Below are 18,147 nucleotides of genomic sequence, written 5' to 3' on the forward strand. Positions count from 1 at the left end.
GAAGCAAAATGAATCATGTTTTTTTAATTAAAATGTCAGGGTTATTCCAAATGGGGGTGAGTTTACATGGAAATAATGTGAGGTTGTTTTTTTTATTTTTATTTTTTTATTTATTTTTTTAACTTGTCCTGTCCAACAGCTGGGCAGACAGATGAGAGCTGAAGGCCTCTTGTGTTGGACATATTTTACTTTAACAACAGGGGTTATAAATCTTCGGACAGACTAGAGGTATGTCTGAATAAACCCCTTTTGTAATTGAGGCCAAACTTTATTCATTTCAATCATATTTGAAAATCTTTTGTGTATGACCGGACGGAAAAGGAGAGGAGGGAAGAAGAGAGAGGGATGTTAGAGAGGGGTGGGGGATAGGAGGGGTGATAATAGGAGGGGGGGTAAAACCATGAAGCAGCATAAAGCAACAAGTTGCTGGATGTTTATCATTACGGTAAGGTTCAGATGTATTACAAATCTCGAAGGGCAGGGCCTGTTCACACACACACACAAATGTTATAAACACACCTGCTAATGTCCACGTCAACATGTACACAAAACAGATAGTGTTCACACTTGTATACTTATGCTTTCAAACCAACTAGTGTGAAATATTTCATTCATTCAATCACGCAAACTATTAGTGCAAAGGTGAGCCTGTGCTCAATTGAGTGTTTATGTTCTTCTAAAATGGATGGTGGAATGTGAAAAGAAGGAGGGAGAGTGTCCAGCCATCCCCACACCAAGACCACCGCCGCAGCAGCTGCGATAGCCAGAACCCCCAAACACCACACGGCAGCAGGCAGAGAACAAACGTCCACCGGGCGATCACATCCACCACCCAGGCCAGGGCCAGCAGGACCGCCGTGAGGCCCTCAGAGCCGGAGAGCAGGGAGGCATGGGGGGAAAGAGAGCGCCGCCCCAGCCCAACCAGGAGAGCAGCCCCCCCCCGCCACGGCGGGAGGGCCCAACGCAGGTCCCCACCCGAAAGGGGAAGCCCACAGCCCCAGACGAGCACCCCATCACCCCCCCAGGAGTTCTGGGCATCCCCCAACCCCAGGTACAAGCCAGGACCCCCCCAAGGGAGACCCGCTCCGCGCTCCAGGCAGCCACCCACCCGGCCCACGGTTGGTCCAGAAAGGAGCAAGGCAGGGGCCAGCCAGGAGGGGGGTACCCCGGGGAAAAGGGGGGCCCACGAGGGGTGTTTTTTTTTTTAAGAAAATCCCACCAGGCTGTTAGAGATGAGCTGAACCAAGTAGTTGGAGGTTTAGAAGGAATCATTGAAAACAGGTAGTTCATTTTGGGGAGAATCGTCATTTTTATGGTTGCAACTCTCCCTATTAGAGAAATGGGTAGAGTTTTCCATCTAGTAGATCAGCCTCGGTTGTTTTAAGGAGTTGGGTGTGGTTTAGCTTGAATAAATCAGAAAGCCTAGAGGAAATATTTACACTTAAGTACTTTATGTTGCCTGTTTGTAGTTTAATATATAACGGATTTAGATAATTGCAATTAATTGGTAGAATTGTGCTTTTAGACCAGTTTATGGAGTATTCTGAAACTGAGGAAAATCTATTAATTGGGGAGCTGATTTGGCAGATAGAAGATTGTGAATTTGGAGTAAATAGTAAAACATCATCTGCATATAGACTTATTTTGTGTTCTAGATTTTTGGTTTGAATGCCTTCAATGTCTCGACTTTGCCTAATTGCAGCAGCTAGAGGTTCAATAAATAGTGCAAATATAGACGGAGATAGTGGACAGCCTTGTCTGGTTCCTCTTTGTAAATTGAAGCTTGGAGATGTTTGATCATTGGTTATGACACGAGCATTAGGAGAGGCATATAATATTTTAATCCAGTTAATAAACGATTTTCCAAAGCCAAATTTGTTCAGGGTGGGTATTAAAAATTTCCAGTTGACCCGATCAAATGCCTTTTCTGCAAAATAGCTGCTTCTCGGTTGTTAATAGTTGTATAATCTATGAGGTTGATTAATCTGCACATGTTGGTACATGAATGTCTACCCTTTATAAAGCCGGTTTGGTCAGGATGTATTAGAGAAGGAACTACCTTCTCCAGCCTTCCTGCCAAAGCAAAGCAGATTATTTTAAGATCTGCATTAATGAGCGATAAGGGTCGATAGCTGGATGGTGATGTGGGATCTTTCCCAGGTTTCAGAAGTGAGATAATATTAGCAGAGTTCATATTTGGAGGTAGATAATTGTTATCCTTAATTTCTATTGTCATTCTGAGTAAAATGGGAGCCAAAATTTGCCAAAACTCTTTATAAAATTCTGCTGGGAAGCCGTCTGGTCCTTGGGCTTTTTTATTAGGCATGTTGGTTAATGTTTTATGTAGCTCTTCTTCAGTAAGAGGGGACTCCAGGGCTGTAATTTGTTCCTCTGTTGGTCTAGGCAAATCTATGCCATTGAGAAAACTATTGATGTTATTGTCAGAAGGATCAATTTGGGATGAGTAGAGGGATTAGAAAAAGTTTAAAGAAAAATAATTTATTGCGGCTGGATCATGTGTTGCGTTTCCTGTTAGGTCTATGACTGATGAAATTGTTGTCTTCTCTTTGTTTATTTTGAGTTGATTTGCCAAAAATTTCCCAGATTTATTACTGTGATCAAACCTCTCCAAATGTAGTCTCTGTAATAAAAACTGTGTTCTTTGATTAGTTATATCATTTAATTCGATTCTAACTTTCCTTATTTGTTGTAGAGTTTCTTCATCCGGAGAGTTGCTGTATGTTTCCTCTAACAGTCTGATTTTTTGCTCTAAATCCACTAGTTTAGAGTTTTCTTTTCTTTTTTTGTGGGATGAGAAGGTGATTATTTTGCCTCTCATGACTGCTTTCCCGGCTTCCATAAAAGGCATGAAGAAATACCTGGGTGGTCATTATTTTGAAGATATGAGGACCATTCTTTAGCAAAGAAGTCGATAACGCAAGCTGCTGAGGAGACTGGTGGTGATATTACCTAAAGTGGAGAACCTTTATGCCCCTTGAGTTATGCCCAGTGTGTCACATATAGGCATAAACTGACACCTGTGCAGAGAGTGTAAAGAGTGTGGATACATATCTGATTTAGTAGAGCCAGGGAGTGACTTTTGGGTCGCGGTGGAGCCATCCGTTCACATAGAGTCGGTCTACAGAGATGACAGCGCGGGCCCTTTCACTCAGAAACTTCTTTCTGATGGGGAACAGGATCCTACGACGCTCCATGATTTTTTTGGGGAACTGATCATCCATCCTGAAGTTGGTCCCCCGGAGCTCCCTGCCACGGCGCCTCACCTCTTCCTTCTCTTTGTGCAGCACGAACTTGGCCACGGGTCTGGGCCTGCGATTCCCAGGTCTCGCTGCTCCCATGCGATGCACACGGTGAAAGTTTATGGATTTAACTTTTTCCTCTGGAAGCTTTCTCTGGGTTTGAATAAAGTTTTAAATTTTTTCCTCGGCGTTTTTCTTCTGCGTTTCTGGTATTTCCATGACCAACAGCTTATCTCTCATGGATCTTGATTGAAGATCCAGAATGGACTCTTTGATCTTCTTATTTTCCTCAGAGAGTCGGCTCATTCCATCAGAAAGAAAACTTGGTTGATTGTGGTGCTTTTTAGCAGCTCAGATAAATACGGGTGAAGCACGGCAGCGGCTAATAGGGTAATGCGCTTAGCATCGGCTAAAATGCTATCGGCAAAGCGGGGTAAAGTTCTGCAGAACCTCCCAGCAATAGATTCTAGTTTAGCGACCTGATGGACCACAGTGATGTGTACAACGCTTTGGAAAAAGTCCGACATCGTGGCGATGAGCGTTACTAGTTTACTTCTGCGTGTGAGAAGTGTGGCTGCAAAGGTGCAGCAGAACAGACTGATATGTAAACAAAGTACCTTTGCCACATTAAATCAACTTTCCTTAGTTCTGTCATGCTGCCTCATTATTACACTTTTTTGTTTCTGGAAAGAATCAGTGTGTACCCCCCCCCCCCCCCCCCCCTTATTTTTGAAGCACCATTCAGGCTCCTGAACCGTTTCAAAGTACTGGAGAATCTACATTAAGCAATGTTGAAAATAAAAAGCCTTTTTTATTTTGTTGTGGAAATCAGACAATGTTGACTGTTCTCTTTCTAAATTTTAACTTAAGCACTATGAATTTGCTTTGGTAAACGCAACTTATATATAAAATACAGTTGCAATGCTTAACATTGTGATCATTAAATAAGTAATTTGAATTTGACCATTTTATTACAGTGGAAGACAATGAAATTCAGGTAGAGTTTTTTCAAAGTCATATTTAAAAAAAAAAAGAAAGAAAATATGTTTCGGTAAAATATCGGGATACGTATCGAATCACCAGACTCTTGCCAATACACACCTCTCTATTGACTTGTTATTGGCCTTAGAAAAGGGACTGTTCTCTATTCTAGACCTCAGTGCAGCCTTTGACACTATCAACCACAGCATTTTACTCCAGAGCCTAGAGCATAACAAAGAGATCAGAGGATCTGCCCTCCAATGATTTGAATCCTATTTACCTGATAGGTAGCAGTTTGTTAAGGTAAAAGGACAATCCTGTCATTGCACTTAAGTTAGCTAGATTATCACAAGGCTCAGTTCTAGGACCCATGGTTGTGCTTTATATGCTACCCTTAGCGTTATTTTCACTGTTATGTGGATGATACGCAGTTGTATTTATCAAATACACCTGATCAGATTGACCACTTGGCATTAAATGGCAATACACTCTCATCTTCACGTAGAGCAGGGGTGTCAAACATATGGCCCACATGCTGCATCTGGCCCACCAGATGGTTCAATCTGACCCAGTCATGAAGAAAGCAGTTGACCCTTTAAAGAGACCATCACAGCGGAGTTTCTTTAGTTGATGGACACAACAGCTGTTGACATAGTCAGCTCTCTTGTTACTGTGCCAGACTATGTTGAAGTGAACTGGTCACGTGATATCAGTCTGGACACTATTGGCACCCCATAAAAGATAAGGAATAAGGCAGGTGTTGCCACAAAATTCGGGCAGCAAACCAGGAAAAGACTTTTGGACATTTCATTGTGTTTTGCACACTTGAATGATATTAAATGTGTTTCTGAACAGGATTTGAATCCTGATATTGATGGCCTGGTGAAGTTTCAGGAGAGAAGGGGAGGTTGTCTCCAAATTCTTGTTCACAAATGTTTGCAAGTTTAATTTAGTTGAATTTTTCTTTGATTTGCACATTTAAATTTTAGGCAGGCGTTTCCTTTTTTTACGTAGCCCCTCTTGAGTTTATTATCGGAATTGCTTGAGTGTCAAGATGTAAAATATTAAGTCTGCATAAAATTGAGTAAACCATTTTTTTAAGTGAAATACATTTTATTTGAGATCCATTGGCCTCTGTGAATGAATATGTAATAATAAGTGATTAGGGTACCATGTTGGTTGAGGCATTTTTTCCAAATGAGTAAAAAAAAAAGGTGATTTTTGCTTTTATGTTACTGGTCCGGCCTATTTGGGATCAGACAGACTGTTTTTGTAAAAATCAAGACTTGGATGACAATTACCTCCTCCTAAACCCAGAAAACTGAGGTCATTATACTTTGTCCTAAAAACTTAGGAGATTATCTGATCAGATAGTCTCTCTGAATGGCGTAAATGGTCTCCAGCATTATCTATTCCATCCAATTCCACGGATAGAAACCTAGGGCTTTTATTTCATTAGGATTATCATTTAAGGCCCACATATCAAAAGATTGTGTAAATGACTTTTTTCACCTGAACAATATAAATAAGATCAGAAATGTATTACCTGTGAGTGGTGCTGGAAAAGTTAGTTTCACTTCATTGGCTCCCAATTAAATTTAGAATCAAATTCAAAATCCTCCTGCTAACTTACAAGGACTTTAATGGAATAACTCCATCCTAAATTAAAGATATCATAGTGCCTTACCAACCAAAAGGAAACACTTTGCTCAAAATGCAGGACTGGATTCCAGATTCCATGTGGATCGTCCATGTTCCTGTCCTTGGCCATGTACCTTGACTCTGCTGGCTCATCTAGCGCCCCTAGCTGGCCCCCAGTTACATTTGAATGAAGCCCATCTGTTACACCACATGTCAAACTCAAGGCCTGGGGACCAAATGTGGCCCTCCATGTCCTTTTATGTGACCCGCGAGAGCATAAAAGTTTTTAATGGACGGAACCATGGACAAAAATTGGTGTGTATTTATTCATATCTAGGGGGAATCGGACTTGAAATATTGGATTGAGCAACTATAAATTAGGACCTAAACTTCTTCTTCCACTTTCGGCTCCTCCCATCAGGGGTCGCCACAGCGAACAAGTCGCATGGTAAATTTGGCAATGTTTTACACCGGATGCCCTTCCTGACGCAACCTTCTCAAGCCGGGCTTGGAACCGGCACAGAGGTAGAGAAGGGAACAGGGAGCAGCCCGGAGTCGAACCCTGGTTTCACGGACGGAAGGCGCCGCAAACCAGCACGAGCTAAACCGGCTCCCAAAACACTGTCCATATAACCTACCCTGACAGAATCAAATTTAAAAGGATTTATGTTGAGTAACAAGCAAACGTGTGTTTTTTTTATGCAACTGCAATTGTCACTTTAAAATGTTATAACAAATAAATAATGAGTTATTTAACATTAAGGAGTAGTTACATTTATTTTTTATTACATTTAGTTAAATGTATAAGTCATATCTGGCCCTTTGAGGACAACCACTATGCTAATGTGGCCCTCAGAGACTTTGATGTTTGCTAATTCATTTTTACACAATAGATACTTGTAAAGTTGTTGAAAGCAAACAACTCTGCCCAGGTGCCAATAAACGTACTGTTTTCTTCCGGAACTTCATTTTTCTCAAGATCTCCATCGTTGTTTAACCTGGGTCGTAACATTGTTGGGATTACACGCCAGCGGGAGTCTTGGCGGTGACGCAGCTTGATAGTCACATAGACCTTTACTTAGAAAATGTCTGTATTTACATTTTTTAAACCCAATACTCAGTCCGTTTGTTTTTGTTTTATATGGGTTCACAGGGGTGCCGCTCCAAGGATGAGGAGCTCACCTGGTTCAGACCCGCTCCTGGTTCTGCCCACTCACAAAAATACAACAGCTGGTCGGCAGACGACCCGGAGAGGTTCTGCATGATGAGGTTTTATTCACTTCTCATTCAACAGGTAGTGTCTTTAGAAGAACTTTCCATCCCATAACAGACTCTGGTCAGCGTTCATAGCCGCAGACACATCCTCCCCGTGCGTTCACGCTTCTCTCTCGCACTACCGGACAGTGTTAACACGACAAAACCAGAGCCGCAGGTTGCCGAACACTGAGCTAGCTCTTTAACAGCCATATCTCATATCTGTCCTCGGAGAGGATCCCCCCTTCATGTGGAAATCCTTGAGGTTTCTTCTATATTCTCGTAATTGTTTTTTTGTTGCCAACTATGTTGTGATATTGGGCTAAATAAATAAAATTTAATTTAATTTAATTAATTGCGTAAACAATTGGTAGTTGAAAGAATGACAACATTGGACCTAAAGCTCTGGTGTTGAACACTGATCCAATCCCCGTTCCTGTTCTTTAAGTTGTGTCATTAAATAAGTCAAATAACTTTAGGTCAAAAATACAACATCTGTCAAGAGTAGGGGTTGACAAAAAATCGACCAGGCCAATAATCAATGCTAAAAATTGTTATTTTAACATATATCCGTCTTTTTTTTTATTCGACTCCTTATTTTGACTCAAATGCAGCCCTGCTTCTCGTCTCCAGCATTGTCTCGCCCTTGGTGCCATCTGATTGATTAGTATTCACTTAGTTCTTTGTATTTCAAACTACTAGCAACTAGGGCAGTCACTTTTTAAAAAGTTAATAATGTATTAACGCAAATGTCTCAACGCCATTAATTGAATGTTAAAAAAATGAATGATTGTCCACCCGTACTGAGAAAGAAACTAATAAAAAATACTGCTGAGACTGTTACTCCCTGTACTTCTAGGAGCTATTTATTTGCTTTTTACATTTTTTTTCTTTTTAATAAACAAAGTTGTTGGTGTTGGTGTTTGTATTATTCAAAATTTTGATGCAAATTTTCAGTTTTACCGCAAATGATTATCTGCTCCAAATTTCGTTTTTTGGCCTTCTTGACTACTAATCATCGATATCAACTCTAAAAAAAAACCCATATCGGTCAAACTAGTCAAGCCTCAAAAGTGAACAAAAAGTCCAGAGACAACATAGAAGTGGCTTGGAGAAATACATTTTAAAGGATAAATATTTGTACTCACGTCCGAGGCCGGTCCTTTGTCAGCACCTGGACAGGAGAATGCGACAAACTCATGGCAACGTTTGTGAACCACAAAGCAACACACTGTGAAAAGAAGACACAAACTTTATTAAACCATAAAAATATCTTCTCTCTTTAATTGTCTATCAGCAACCAGCAAATTATGTTAGCCTCCCGCTAACACCTTCCGCTAGCAGCTTACATAGCTGACTATTAATGACATCATTGAGTGGGAGTAACATCGGAATTCCAAGACAATTTGTTTCCATAAATCTCACTTTGGAGGGGTAAATGTAGGTGCAGGGAGAAGCCATGGGGGTAGGGGAAGAAATTGGATTTGGATGGGGGAAAAGACAAGTCAAACGATAAAATGTTTTAAAAGAGTTAGCGTTGGCAAAATTTTGCATCTAATTGTAAGAATTTGTGTTCATCTCTTTAATATTTATAGATGCATAAAGAACAAGTTCTTGTTATAAATGAAAGCTATAGATATTCTTGGATAAAACTTTGTTGACAAGAAAAATTGGCAATTTTGTTTTATCTTAACTTGTGAAGCCTAAAAATGCAAAAAACACAATTTTTATTGGAGTGGGTATTAATATATGGTGATAAATCGGTGCGACAAGTTTTGGAAACCCAAATACAACAACTTCAGAACGTGGCGTTCACACAAGACCAGCACCAGACAAGCAGAAAGTGGCTTCTTCTTCTTATGTTTCTCTACCGTTTACCAGCACATATCTGCCACCTACAGTTGGAAGAGCCTTGATGCAAAATTTCAAAGTGGTGCAAATCCACCAGCAAATCTTGCTCCATGCTCCAGCCATGATGTTTTGATGCATCGTTGAGAATTTCATCATCTGTCGTGACATCAATATATGATTATATAGTGTTGCATTTAGGCAACGTTTCTTTTATTTTTAAGTGCTATAATCCAGTTGGTGGAAGCTCTCAATTGTTGAGGAAAACAGAAAATTTGTGTGGTTACAGCGTAATCTGCTGTTTAAATGGCCTGGACAGTTGTAAAGCAGGCAGAACTGTCGGGAAATGCTACTTCTTTTTGTAATCATCACGTGTGGTGACCACAGGCCTCATAATTAACACAAAAGGCCTTTGTCTGTCAAACAAACACACATACTCGAACATCATGTCCACTTCAATAGTGCTTCACTCCCACGCAAAATCTTTCTGGTTACACTGCCTACTCACTGCAATGATTTTGTGCCACACACAAAACGCACAATGATCGCCCACTCATTTCAATCATATTGCCGATTGAATACACAGAGAGAAAGCAGGTGGAGGGACGGAGTGCATGCATGGAGGAACATATTGCATCAAGGCGATTGCTCTTTTGGAAGCCGATACTGCCAAATCCTTAACTAAAACACGCAAACACACACCCAGATCTGCAACTAAAAAGGGGTTTATGCACTACTCAGAAATTTGACCGTGGGGTATAAATAACATAAACCATTGCTCTCATGTTATCTGTGTGAATTATTCCTTTTTGCTCCATATTAACATATAGAATACAATTCTCATAAATATCAGCAAAAAATCCAAAATAGGAACACAGAACATATTCATTGGTTGAATGCTGTAAAGCATTCAACCCTTTGTTTTCCTGTTTCTCTTTATTTATTATTCTTTACGCCTATCTTCCGCCGTTTTTCGCCGCTTAACTCCTTCTACAATTTTTAACCGATTGTAACCATTCAACTTTTAAAATGTTCAGCTCTTTCTGCTTATTTGTGCTATGACTTTTGGTTTTTCAAATCCTTTTACTTTTTAAGATATTCCAGGTTTTCCGGGAATTTTTGCTCCATTGAAATACATGGAGAATTTTTCGTGCAGAAGTTCACAGCTAAACTCCTTCTACAATTTTTCACCTATTTTAACCGTTTGACTATAAAAATGTTCAGCTCTTTCATCTTATTCTAGCTATGACATTTTGTCCTTCAAATCCGTGAACTTTTCCAGATATTCCCGGATATTCCCGGATTTTCCAATCTTTTTGCTCCATTGGCCACACCTTTGCTTCTTTAAACAATTGTAACTTTAACATTCTTTTGGCTAGAGACACCGTTCAAATATTGAAATGTTCACAAGGTTTTGGACTTCAACATAAGGTTCAAAATTATTATGGGATGGCAACACCACCTACAGTTTGGCGGCCATTTTGTGCCAAAATGTGAGGCAATTTTAAACTTCTTCAAACTTTCACCTATTTTTACCATTCTACTATTACAATGTTCAACCCTTTCAGCTTATTCCTTTCAGCTATGACTTTTGGTCCTTCAAATCCTTGAACTTTTCCAGATATTCCCGGATATTCCCAGATTTTCCAATGTTTTTGCTCCATTGGCCAAACCTTTGCTTCTTTAAACAATTGTAACTTTAACATTCTTTTGGCTAGAGACACCGTTCAAATATTGAAATGTTCACAAGGTTTTGGACTTCAACATAAGGTTCAAGATTATTATGGGATGGCAACACCACCTACTGTTTGGCGGCCATTTTGTGCCAAAATTTGAGGCAATTTTAAACTTCTTCAAACTTTCACGTAGTTTAATCCTTCTACTATTACAATGTTCAACCCTTTCAGCTTATTCCTATCAGCTACGACTTTTAGTCTTTCAAATCTTTGAACTTTTCAAGATATTCCAAGATTTTCCAGGATTTTTGCTCCATTAAAATGCATAGGGAATTCTTGTGCTTAACCTCTTTTACAGGTTTTTACTTTTTTTAACCATTTTACTTTTAAAATGTTGATCTCTTTCAGCTCAGTTCAGCCATTTATTTTACACATTAAGCTTTCTTTCAGCAATACAGCATTCAACCCTGCATTTTCTTCTGGAAATGCAGCTCCTTCTAGTTTGATTTTACTGTCCATTTGATAATTATTTGTTTCCATTTATAATGTATTTATAGACATATAAGTATAGTTTTTAAAAATTTAAATGTGCACACAATGTGTTTTTGTTTACTCACTGCTGCTCTTTACTACTAAACACTAATTATTACTTCCTTAAATTTACAGCTCTGGGCCTCTCTGATAACAGGTTGTACAATATTGTTTTGGATTACAGCATAATAAGAAAATGTCAACACAGTTTGATCAGATTATTTATGAAATTATCTAATAGTTAATAAAAAAACACATCATTGCACAAATGTGTTGTGATAGTTTGTAGTTAGTTTGTTTTAGGTTAATTATCTTGTTTTTTTTCCCTCATCTGTCTTAAAGTCCCTCTATGACATTTGACATTTATTTTTTTTATAAAAACAGTCCCAGTGGTGTTTTATTCATGATTAAGAAGTTATTAACCAACATCCCACATCCTAAATGTGTTAAAAAGCCATATTAATGTTTATCTGAAGCCTCTGTTCCTAAAATCTCCCCTACATAGGTGTGGCCATTGGTGCTGAGCTGAGTAGCTGCGTCTTGCACAAATGAAGAGCCTGACACAATAGGGGGCCACAAAGGACACCAACTGACAGTCTCTATTCTCAAAGAAAGTAATTATTTTCACGTAATTTTCCAAATATGTGCAGCGAGTTTTGACCTGTTTTCTTGGCCGCAGGAACCTAGAAGAAGGGTTAAGGTTACGGTTAAACTGCGTCCAAACCAAACCCAATACCAATGTTCAGTCAATGGTAAATGGCGTATACTTATACAGCGCTTTCTACCCTCTTTCGAAGGCCCAAAGCGCTTTACAGTCACAGTCCCATTGCACACACACATTCACACGCTGATGGCGGCTCCGCCAACCTCCCACCAGAGGCAAGGTGGGGTTCAGTGGGACACTTCGACACATGGGAATCAAACCTGCAACCTTACGATCATGGGTTGACCGCCCTACCGCTGCACCACGGCCGCCCCAGACACAATTTGAGGTCCTGTGGTGCGATTTGAGCAACAGTTGCAGTGCAAAGGTTTGGCAGCAGCGCGGCACAATTTGGTAACCATCGGAAACACATACCCTCTCTGGTTAATGCGGGACACCAAGCCTTAGAGCCTTTTCTTCCTCAGCGTATAAGAAGATTTTCCTCGGCTTCTTGTTGTTTCGAGTTTTATCTTTCCCCGTCAGTCCTGAGTGTTTCCACCTATGTCTTGTTCCCTTGTATGTATTTAAGTCTTGTCATTCCCTTCCTCCTGTGCTGGTCCATATTGTGTTGTTCCCTGGTTTCGAGTTTATTGTGTTTTCAGAGTTTCGAGTATTCTAGCCTGCTTAAGCAGTGGTTTTTGGTTTTGTAGTTTTGTTTATTAAAGCCCCCGTTCCCCTGCAACCTCCTGCCTCCTCTCCTTCTCTGCGCCTGGGTGCTTTCCTTAACCCTCCGCCGTAACAGCGCCTGCTCTCTGTGAGATATTCTTTAACAGCTGCAGGCCGTCAAGCTCTTCATCGCCGCTCCCATCCTCAGAAATTCCTACAGCACCTCCTTCAGATGCAAAAGTCTCAAACAAGCGTCTTGAGTTCAAATATTAAGAACAATCAGAAAAATATGTAAAAAAGAAGGAAGAAAGAATTAACGGGGAAAAAAACATAAATAATCAAACACTAATTCTGTCTTTTCAGTGCAGCTTCACAGTGCAGCTTCACATTGGACCGGTCCACCGGAAGGTTCTCGCTGTTTACACAATGAAGGACTTGGAGAAGAATAAATCTTGGAGTCAAAATATAATTTCAGGAAATATGGCGCCTGGATTCATCGCTTTCTCTAAAAGTCAGAAGTGACCCTGATTTTCAGCAGAGTTCTGTCCTGCAGACAACTTGATTTCAACTTTCAGTGCCGCTGATAACAGCCGCAGAAGGATACGAAACTTAATCTAATGTCTGCAGACATAACAGCGAATAGAACTATAAACTCTGTTTAAACCCAGAAGAACGGCTGTTAATCAGCAGAAGAAGGAATACCAACCTTGGACATTTAACAGAATATGGACCCTTTTTATTTCACAGCATTACCTTACTAAAATAAAAAATCATGAAATTTCTTTTTAAAAAATATATAATTTAATTATTATTTAAAAAAAATTTAAAAAGCTTAATCAATTATTAAAGATGGTTAAAATGATTGATTTCTAATTATGTTAATTCACTTGATCCAAAAAAGTAATGATTTGTTATGTTTATTTTCTAATGGTGTTATTTTAATCATAAACATGATTTTTCTAATGAAAATAATCTGAAAATATTTTAGATAACTGATCTGCATATTTATATATACTTTACATAATTATGAAGTAATTCATCATTGTCATGTGATGTATTGATACTAACTTATTGATACTGTGTTGGTAAGGCATTGATATCAGCTGAAAAGTTATGAACCGGATAATGATAACTCATGTAATAAAATGGTTACGGTAAAACAGGGGTGGGATTATATAAATTCTCTTCCTTCCAGACCCTTTCAAGCCATCTTTGATTTAACATCTAATTATCCTAAGTTTGACACGTCTTTGAATGAATGTATGAATGCTTATTGTATTGTTTTGTACGGTGGCCCACAGGGCTCACATTACATACAAAAGAAACAATGCAACGGCACTACCCGAAGCACAACGGCATTACCAGAAGCACAGCGACATTACCCGAAGCACAACGGCATTACCCGAAGCACAACGGCATTACCCGAAGCACAACGGCATTACCCGAAGCACAACGGCATTACCCGAAGCACAACGGCATAAACCGCAGCACAACAGCATTACCCCAAGCACAACGGCATAAACCACAGCACAACGGAAATGACAGAAAATGAGGACTTTTTTTTCCTACCGGCAGAAAAAAAACAATTAAGTTTCAAACTATTCGGCGCTCCTGAGAGCTACATGATATTTGTTCTAAATTAGGGTGTTTTCTTACTAGATAATGTAATTTCTTAGAAATATACGTTTGTCTAAAAATATAATTTTACCCAGCTCTCCACATAGTGGCATCTGCATCTAAGAATTTTTGTCTAACACTAGGTAAAGTTACGTTTGGTAGGTAGCTGAGCTAACTAATTTAGCTCACCCCGTTCAGTCAGCTAGGTGAGGACAGTTTAGCCTCTTTAATCGAGAGTTGCACTTGACAAGTGTGTTGTCTTGCTTATCTTTAATTAAGCACAGAGAGGTGCTGTAGCTGTGTTATTCAGACTTTTTTTATTGAATAGTCTCTTTCCAAGTACTACACCGTGCATGGCAATCTCTAGTCATCTTCCTAGCTCTGCGCAGTGCCGTAACACGTGACTACTGTGGCTGTGCTGTGACCCTTCTGGCCCACCGTACGTGACTACTCGTCTAGCATGCTGGGTAATCATGCATGCTGATTGTTGTTTGTACCTGTCTATGTGCAAAAATCTTGGGAGAAAAATCTTTAATCATTGATGCATGATTATACTTCTAACCTGTAAATAGTTGTGTGTAGAGTGTTTTTTTTGCTTTGTTTTTGTTGCTGTGTGAACTAAATTATGTAATGTAATTTACTTCCAACACTTTTATGTTTTAACTTTGTGATATCGACTATTCCCCACTCTAACCCCTTATCCCCCATCTCTGAAATCCCACTGTGTTTCTTTCTCTCCTCTATTTTTTCCGTCCGGCCCAACAAGGAATGCATACAAATATAATTTTCATAAAAAAAGCTTAGCCTCAAGTACAAATGGGGTTCATACAAATATACACTCAGTCTGCCTGAAGATCCATAAACCCGATTGTAACAATAAAATCTGTCCAATACAAGAGGCACTCAGCTCTGATCTGCTTGCTTAGCTGTTGGACAGGACAAGTAAAAAAAAAAAACCCAGAGATGGCTTCAGCAGGACCACAGCCTGTCTGCATTTCGCCCATGAAAACAGAAAAACATCTGAAACATTTGCAAAGGTGGATGTGCATATAAAATCAAAGAGTTTAGCTGATCACCCTTAGCTCCACTGAGAAAGTGGGTGTGTGTGTTAGCCTGGGGGCAGTGCTGGCAGCGCAGGCTCTTTCTAGAGAGGGCAGTTCCACAATTATCTATGTCAAAATGTGAGAACCTGCTTGTTTTCGTGGACTGGGAGTGGCTCGTGCACAGGTTTTTAGAGGAAGACCCACAAATGCGTGAATAGATCAAAATACCGCTTTGGGGTTGTTTATGGTAAGGAATGCACTTTATCATACACTTAACACTAGAAAGTCCAGGATTTTTCACTCCCCCTGCAGCGTCCAGAGCACAGCCAAAAGGCTGGGTGGCTCAAAATGACTAATTCAACAGCTTACAATTAGCCACCTTTCATTTGTAAATGCAGATCTTCTGGATGAAGACATCACAGTGTCCTAGCTAACCACATTCTTTGCTCAGATCAGGGTGGGGGAGATTTTTCTGTTTCAAAAGAGCCTCCAAGCTCTGACAAACTTTGACTCCCAGTTTGTCAACTGAAAAACAAAAATGCCTAAATTTTACAACACTGTGCAGACATTGAAAATGTTCCTGGAGCAAGTCAACCAATTTGACTCTGAGGTAGAAGAGATATTCCGTCAGCTGGACTTAGATTGATATTTCTTCTGATACGATTTCATAAACATCTTCTTCTCATTTGCTGATTATAGCAGTTGTCTATCCATTCACTTTCTGTGCCTTCTTATCCTGGTCAGGATCACAGGGGTCTGCTGGAGCACATCCCAGCTAGTCACAGGCAATTGGGGAGGGGTACACCCTGGATGGGTCCCAGTCCATTGCAGGGCCACATAGATAAATAACCAGGCAAACTCACATACACACCTAGGAGAAATTTAGAGTCATTAAATTTAACTGCATGTGTCTTGAACTTGGGGGGGGGGCAAAGGAGGCCTATTTCAAGTGTTTTGGAATATATATTTCAGCTAGAATTCAACTAAACAATCAATTTTAAAATAAACAGGTGAAACATAGGGCACACGCATGGAACGAGTTGGGACTGACAGGTTTCCTGCAATCTCCAATGTTTGTGGGTTTGTCGTTGCCAACTGCATGAAATCTTTCAACCCAAGTATGATTCACCGGGAGCTTCCAGAATCAGTAAAAAAGCTTGCACAGGCACATGCGGGAGCTGAGAAGGCGAAAAAGGACAACCGAGTTTGGTGACAAGCTCCCACACCTGGCAAAGGGAAAAGGGCAATGTGCCAGGTGAATGGTCACTGCAAGAACAATCATGCCAGAGTGCGCTTTGTTGATTGCTACAAGTATACCTGTAGAAATGCAGAAAGGAGACAAGTAGTGGGTTGAAGATATCACTTTGTCCACATGATTTCTAGGCTTGTACATTTCAGTAATATGTCTGTAAAGAAGTGTCTTTTGTGCATGAACAATAAATCTCAGCCGAAAACGAAAAACCAAACTGGTGACCTCGTACTAAAAGTGACACAAGTGAGGGAAAATAATGAAAAACTTGTGCAGCCACTTGGCTTGTCCTTTTTGCATGCCAAAAGAACAGCCCAATGGCTGTGCTGTTTGTAACCCCTAAACGGTGCTGCTGTGTGTAACAGCTCTAAATCCCTTCAAATGGAGTTACTCTAAGTCTAGGTTCAATGAGGAGATTGTTGACTGTCATGTATCCCAGTATTTAGCCAGGAATATTCCACCCCATAGAAATGTATGATTTATAGTTGAACCACAAAAGAATACTTAGGTTTAGGCAATAAAATAATACAAAATAACAGTCTGAAGAACTGAGTGAATTACTTATATTTAACACTTCACAACAAAAAAACAAGTGGCCACTGACATGAAAAGGAGGTTCAAATAAAATTGAGATCTCAAAAAGAAAACTTAAATCTGAGTCCAACTTTCTCTTTTCTTTAGAATAAAAATAAATAACCCTTTAAGTGCACTCAAAAAAATAAAGGTAACCCACTTAATGTCCAACCAGTAGATGAGATGAGATGAAATGAGATGAACCAAGGAGGTAAGATGACGGAATGATGATGGAGTAGATGAGTTGAACGAAGGAAGGTCTGGGATCCAGATGTGCACCAAGAAAAAAACCAGTCGAGGTAACGTATTTTTCCACAAAATTAACAAAGTCCAACGTCGCTCTTCAACAAGATTTCTCTTCCTGGGTACACTCTAACTCGCTGAAGTCTTTTTTCCTCTGACGCTATGCTTTGATAAAAGTTGAAAAGACGTCAAAGATAAAAACAATGACAGGATGATCACTCCTGGCAAATCCCAAAAAACCAACATTTAAAATGTTGACTGCCACCAGTGGTGAAACTGAAAATTACACTAAATGAAAGAGAATAACTAAGTAACTTAAGCAGGGTTACATTCTCCCCCTCTAGACTGCATGAGTCCCTTCATGCAAATTACAGCCAACTAAGACTTGATGTTGGGAATAATAACGTTGAGCATCTCAAAAAGTTGGTTTAGGGCAAGGATCAAAGGTTTCCCTAACTCATCATAGGTTAATTTATGGGGAGGATGTCTTTCTCTCTGAGAACGTCTGAGTTCCAGTGGAAGCACTCTTCTTGGTAGTTCCGAGAGATTAGAGAGGTGAATGTGGTCAGGCTCATTTAAAGCATCTTCTTCATGAGCTGAAATAGTGCCTGTATCCACTTCCTCTTCCTGCCTCATTTCACTGTCTGGTATGTCAATAATGACATGATCGCTTTGTTCGACTGGAGACTGGGTTACACTCCTACGAGAATCATCTGACAGGAGAGGCGTGACAGATTGAGGTATTCTTGCCTGTTGTTGTTGTTGGGCCTTAAACTCAGGAGCGTTAGGGTTTAGGGATACCTGAAGAGGGTGGTTTGGGATGGTATCAAACTCCTCCACATAAGGGCCCCATGTGGTTAACGGTTGGGGTCCTCCGAGACAGAAATCCTCATTTTCTTCATCATTTGATTCATCAGATTCC

General features: G+C 40.0%; 1 protein-coding gene across 2 annotated transcripts in view; it reads right to left on the reverse strand.

The window, feature by feature from the left end:
- The window catches only part of prkcbb (protein kinase C, beta b), a 306,409-nt gene that overhangs the window by 151,745 nt on the left and 136,517 nt on the right, over positions 1-18,147 (reverse strand). For both annotated transcript variants that reach the window (XM_023957697.2, XM_023957696.2), the window contains exon 3: positions 8,285-8,367. In XM_023957697.2, coding sequence (XP_023813465.1) covers positions 8,285-8,367 — 83 coding nt within the window. The remainder of the gene's footprint in view (positions 1-8,284; positions 8,368-18,147) is intronic.

This window comes from Oryzias latipes, chromosome 8 (assembly GCF_053564925.1).
Source record: "Oryzias latipes strain Hd-rR chromosome 8, Olatipes_Hd-rR_3.1".
In the NCBI taxonomy this organism is placed as follows: Eukaryota; Metazoa; Chordata; class Actinopteri; order Beloniformes; family Adrianichthyidae; genus Oryzias; species Oryzias latipes.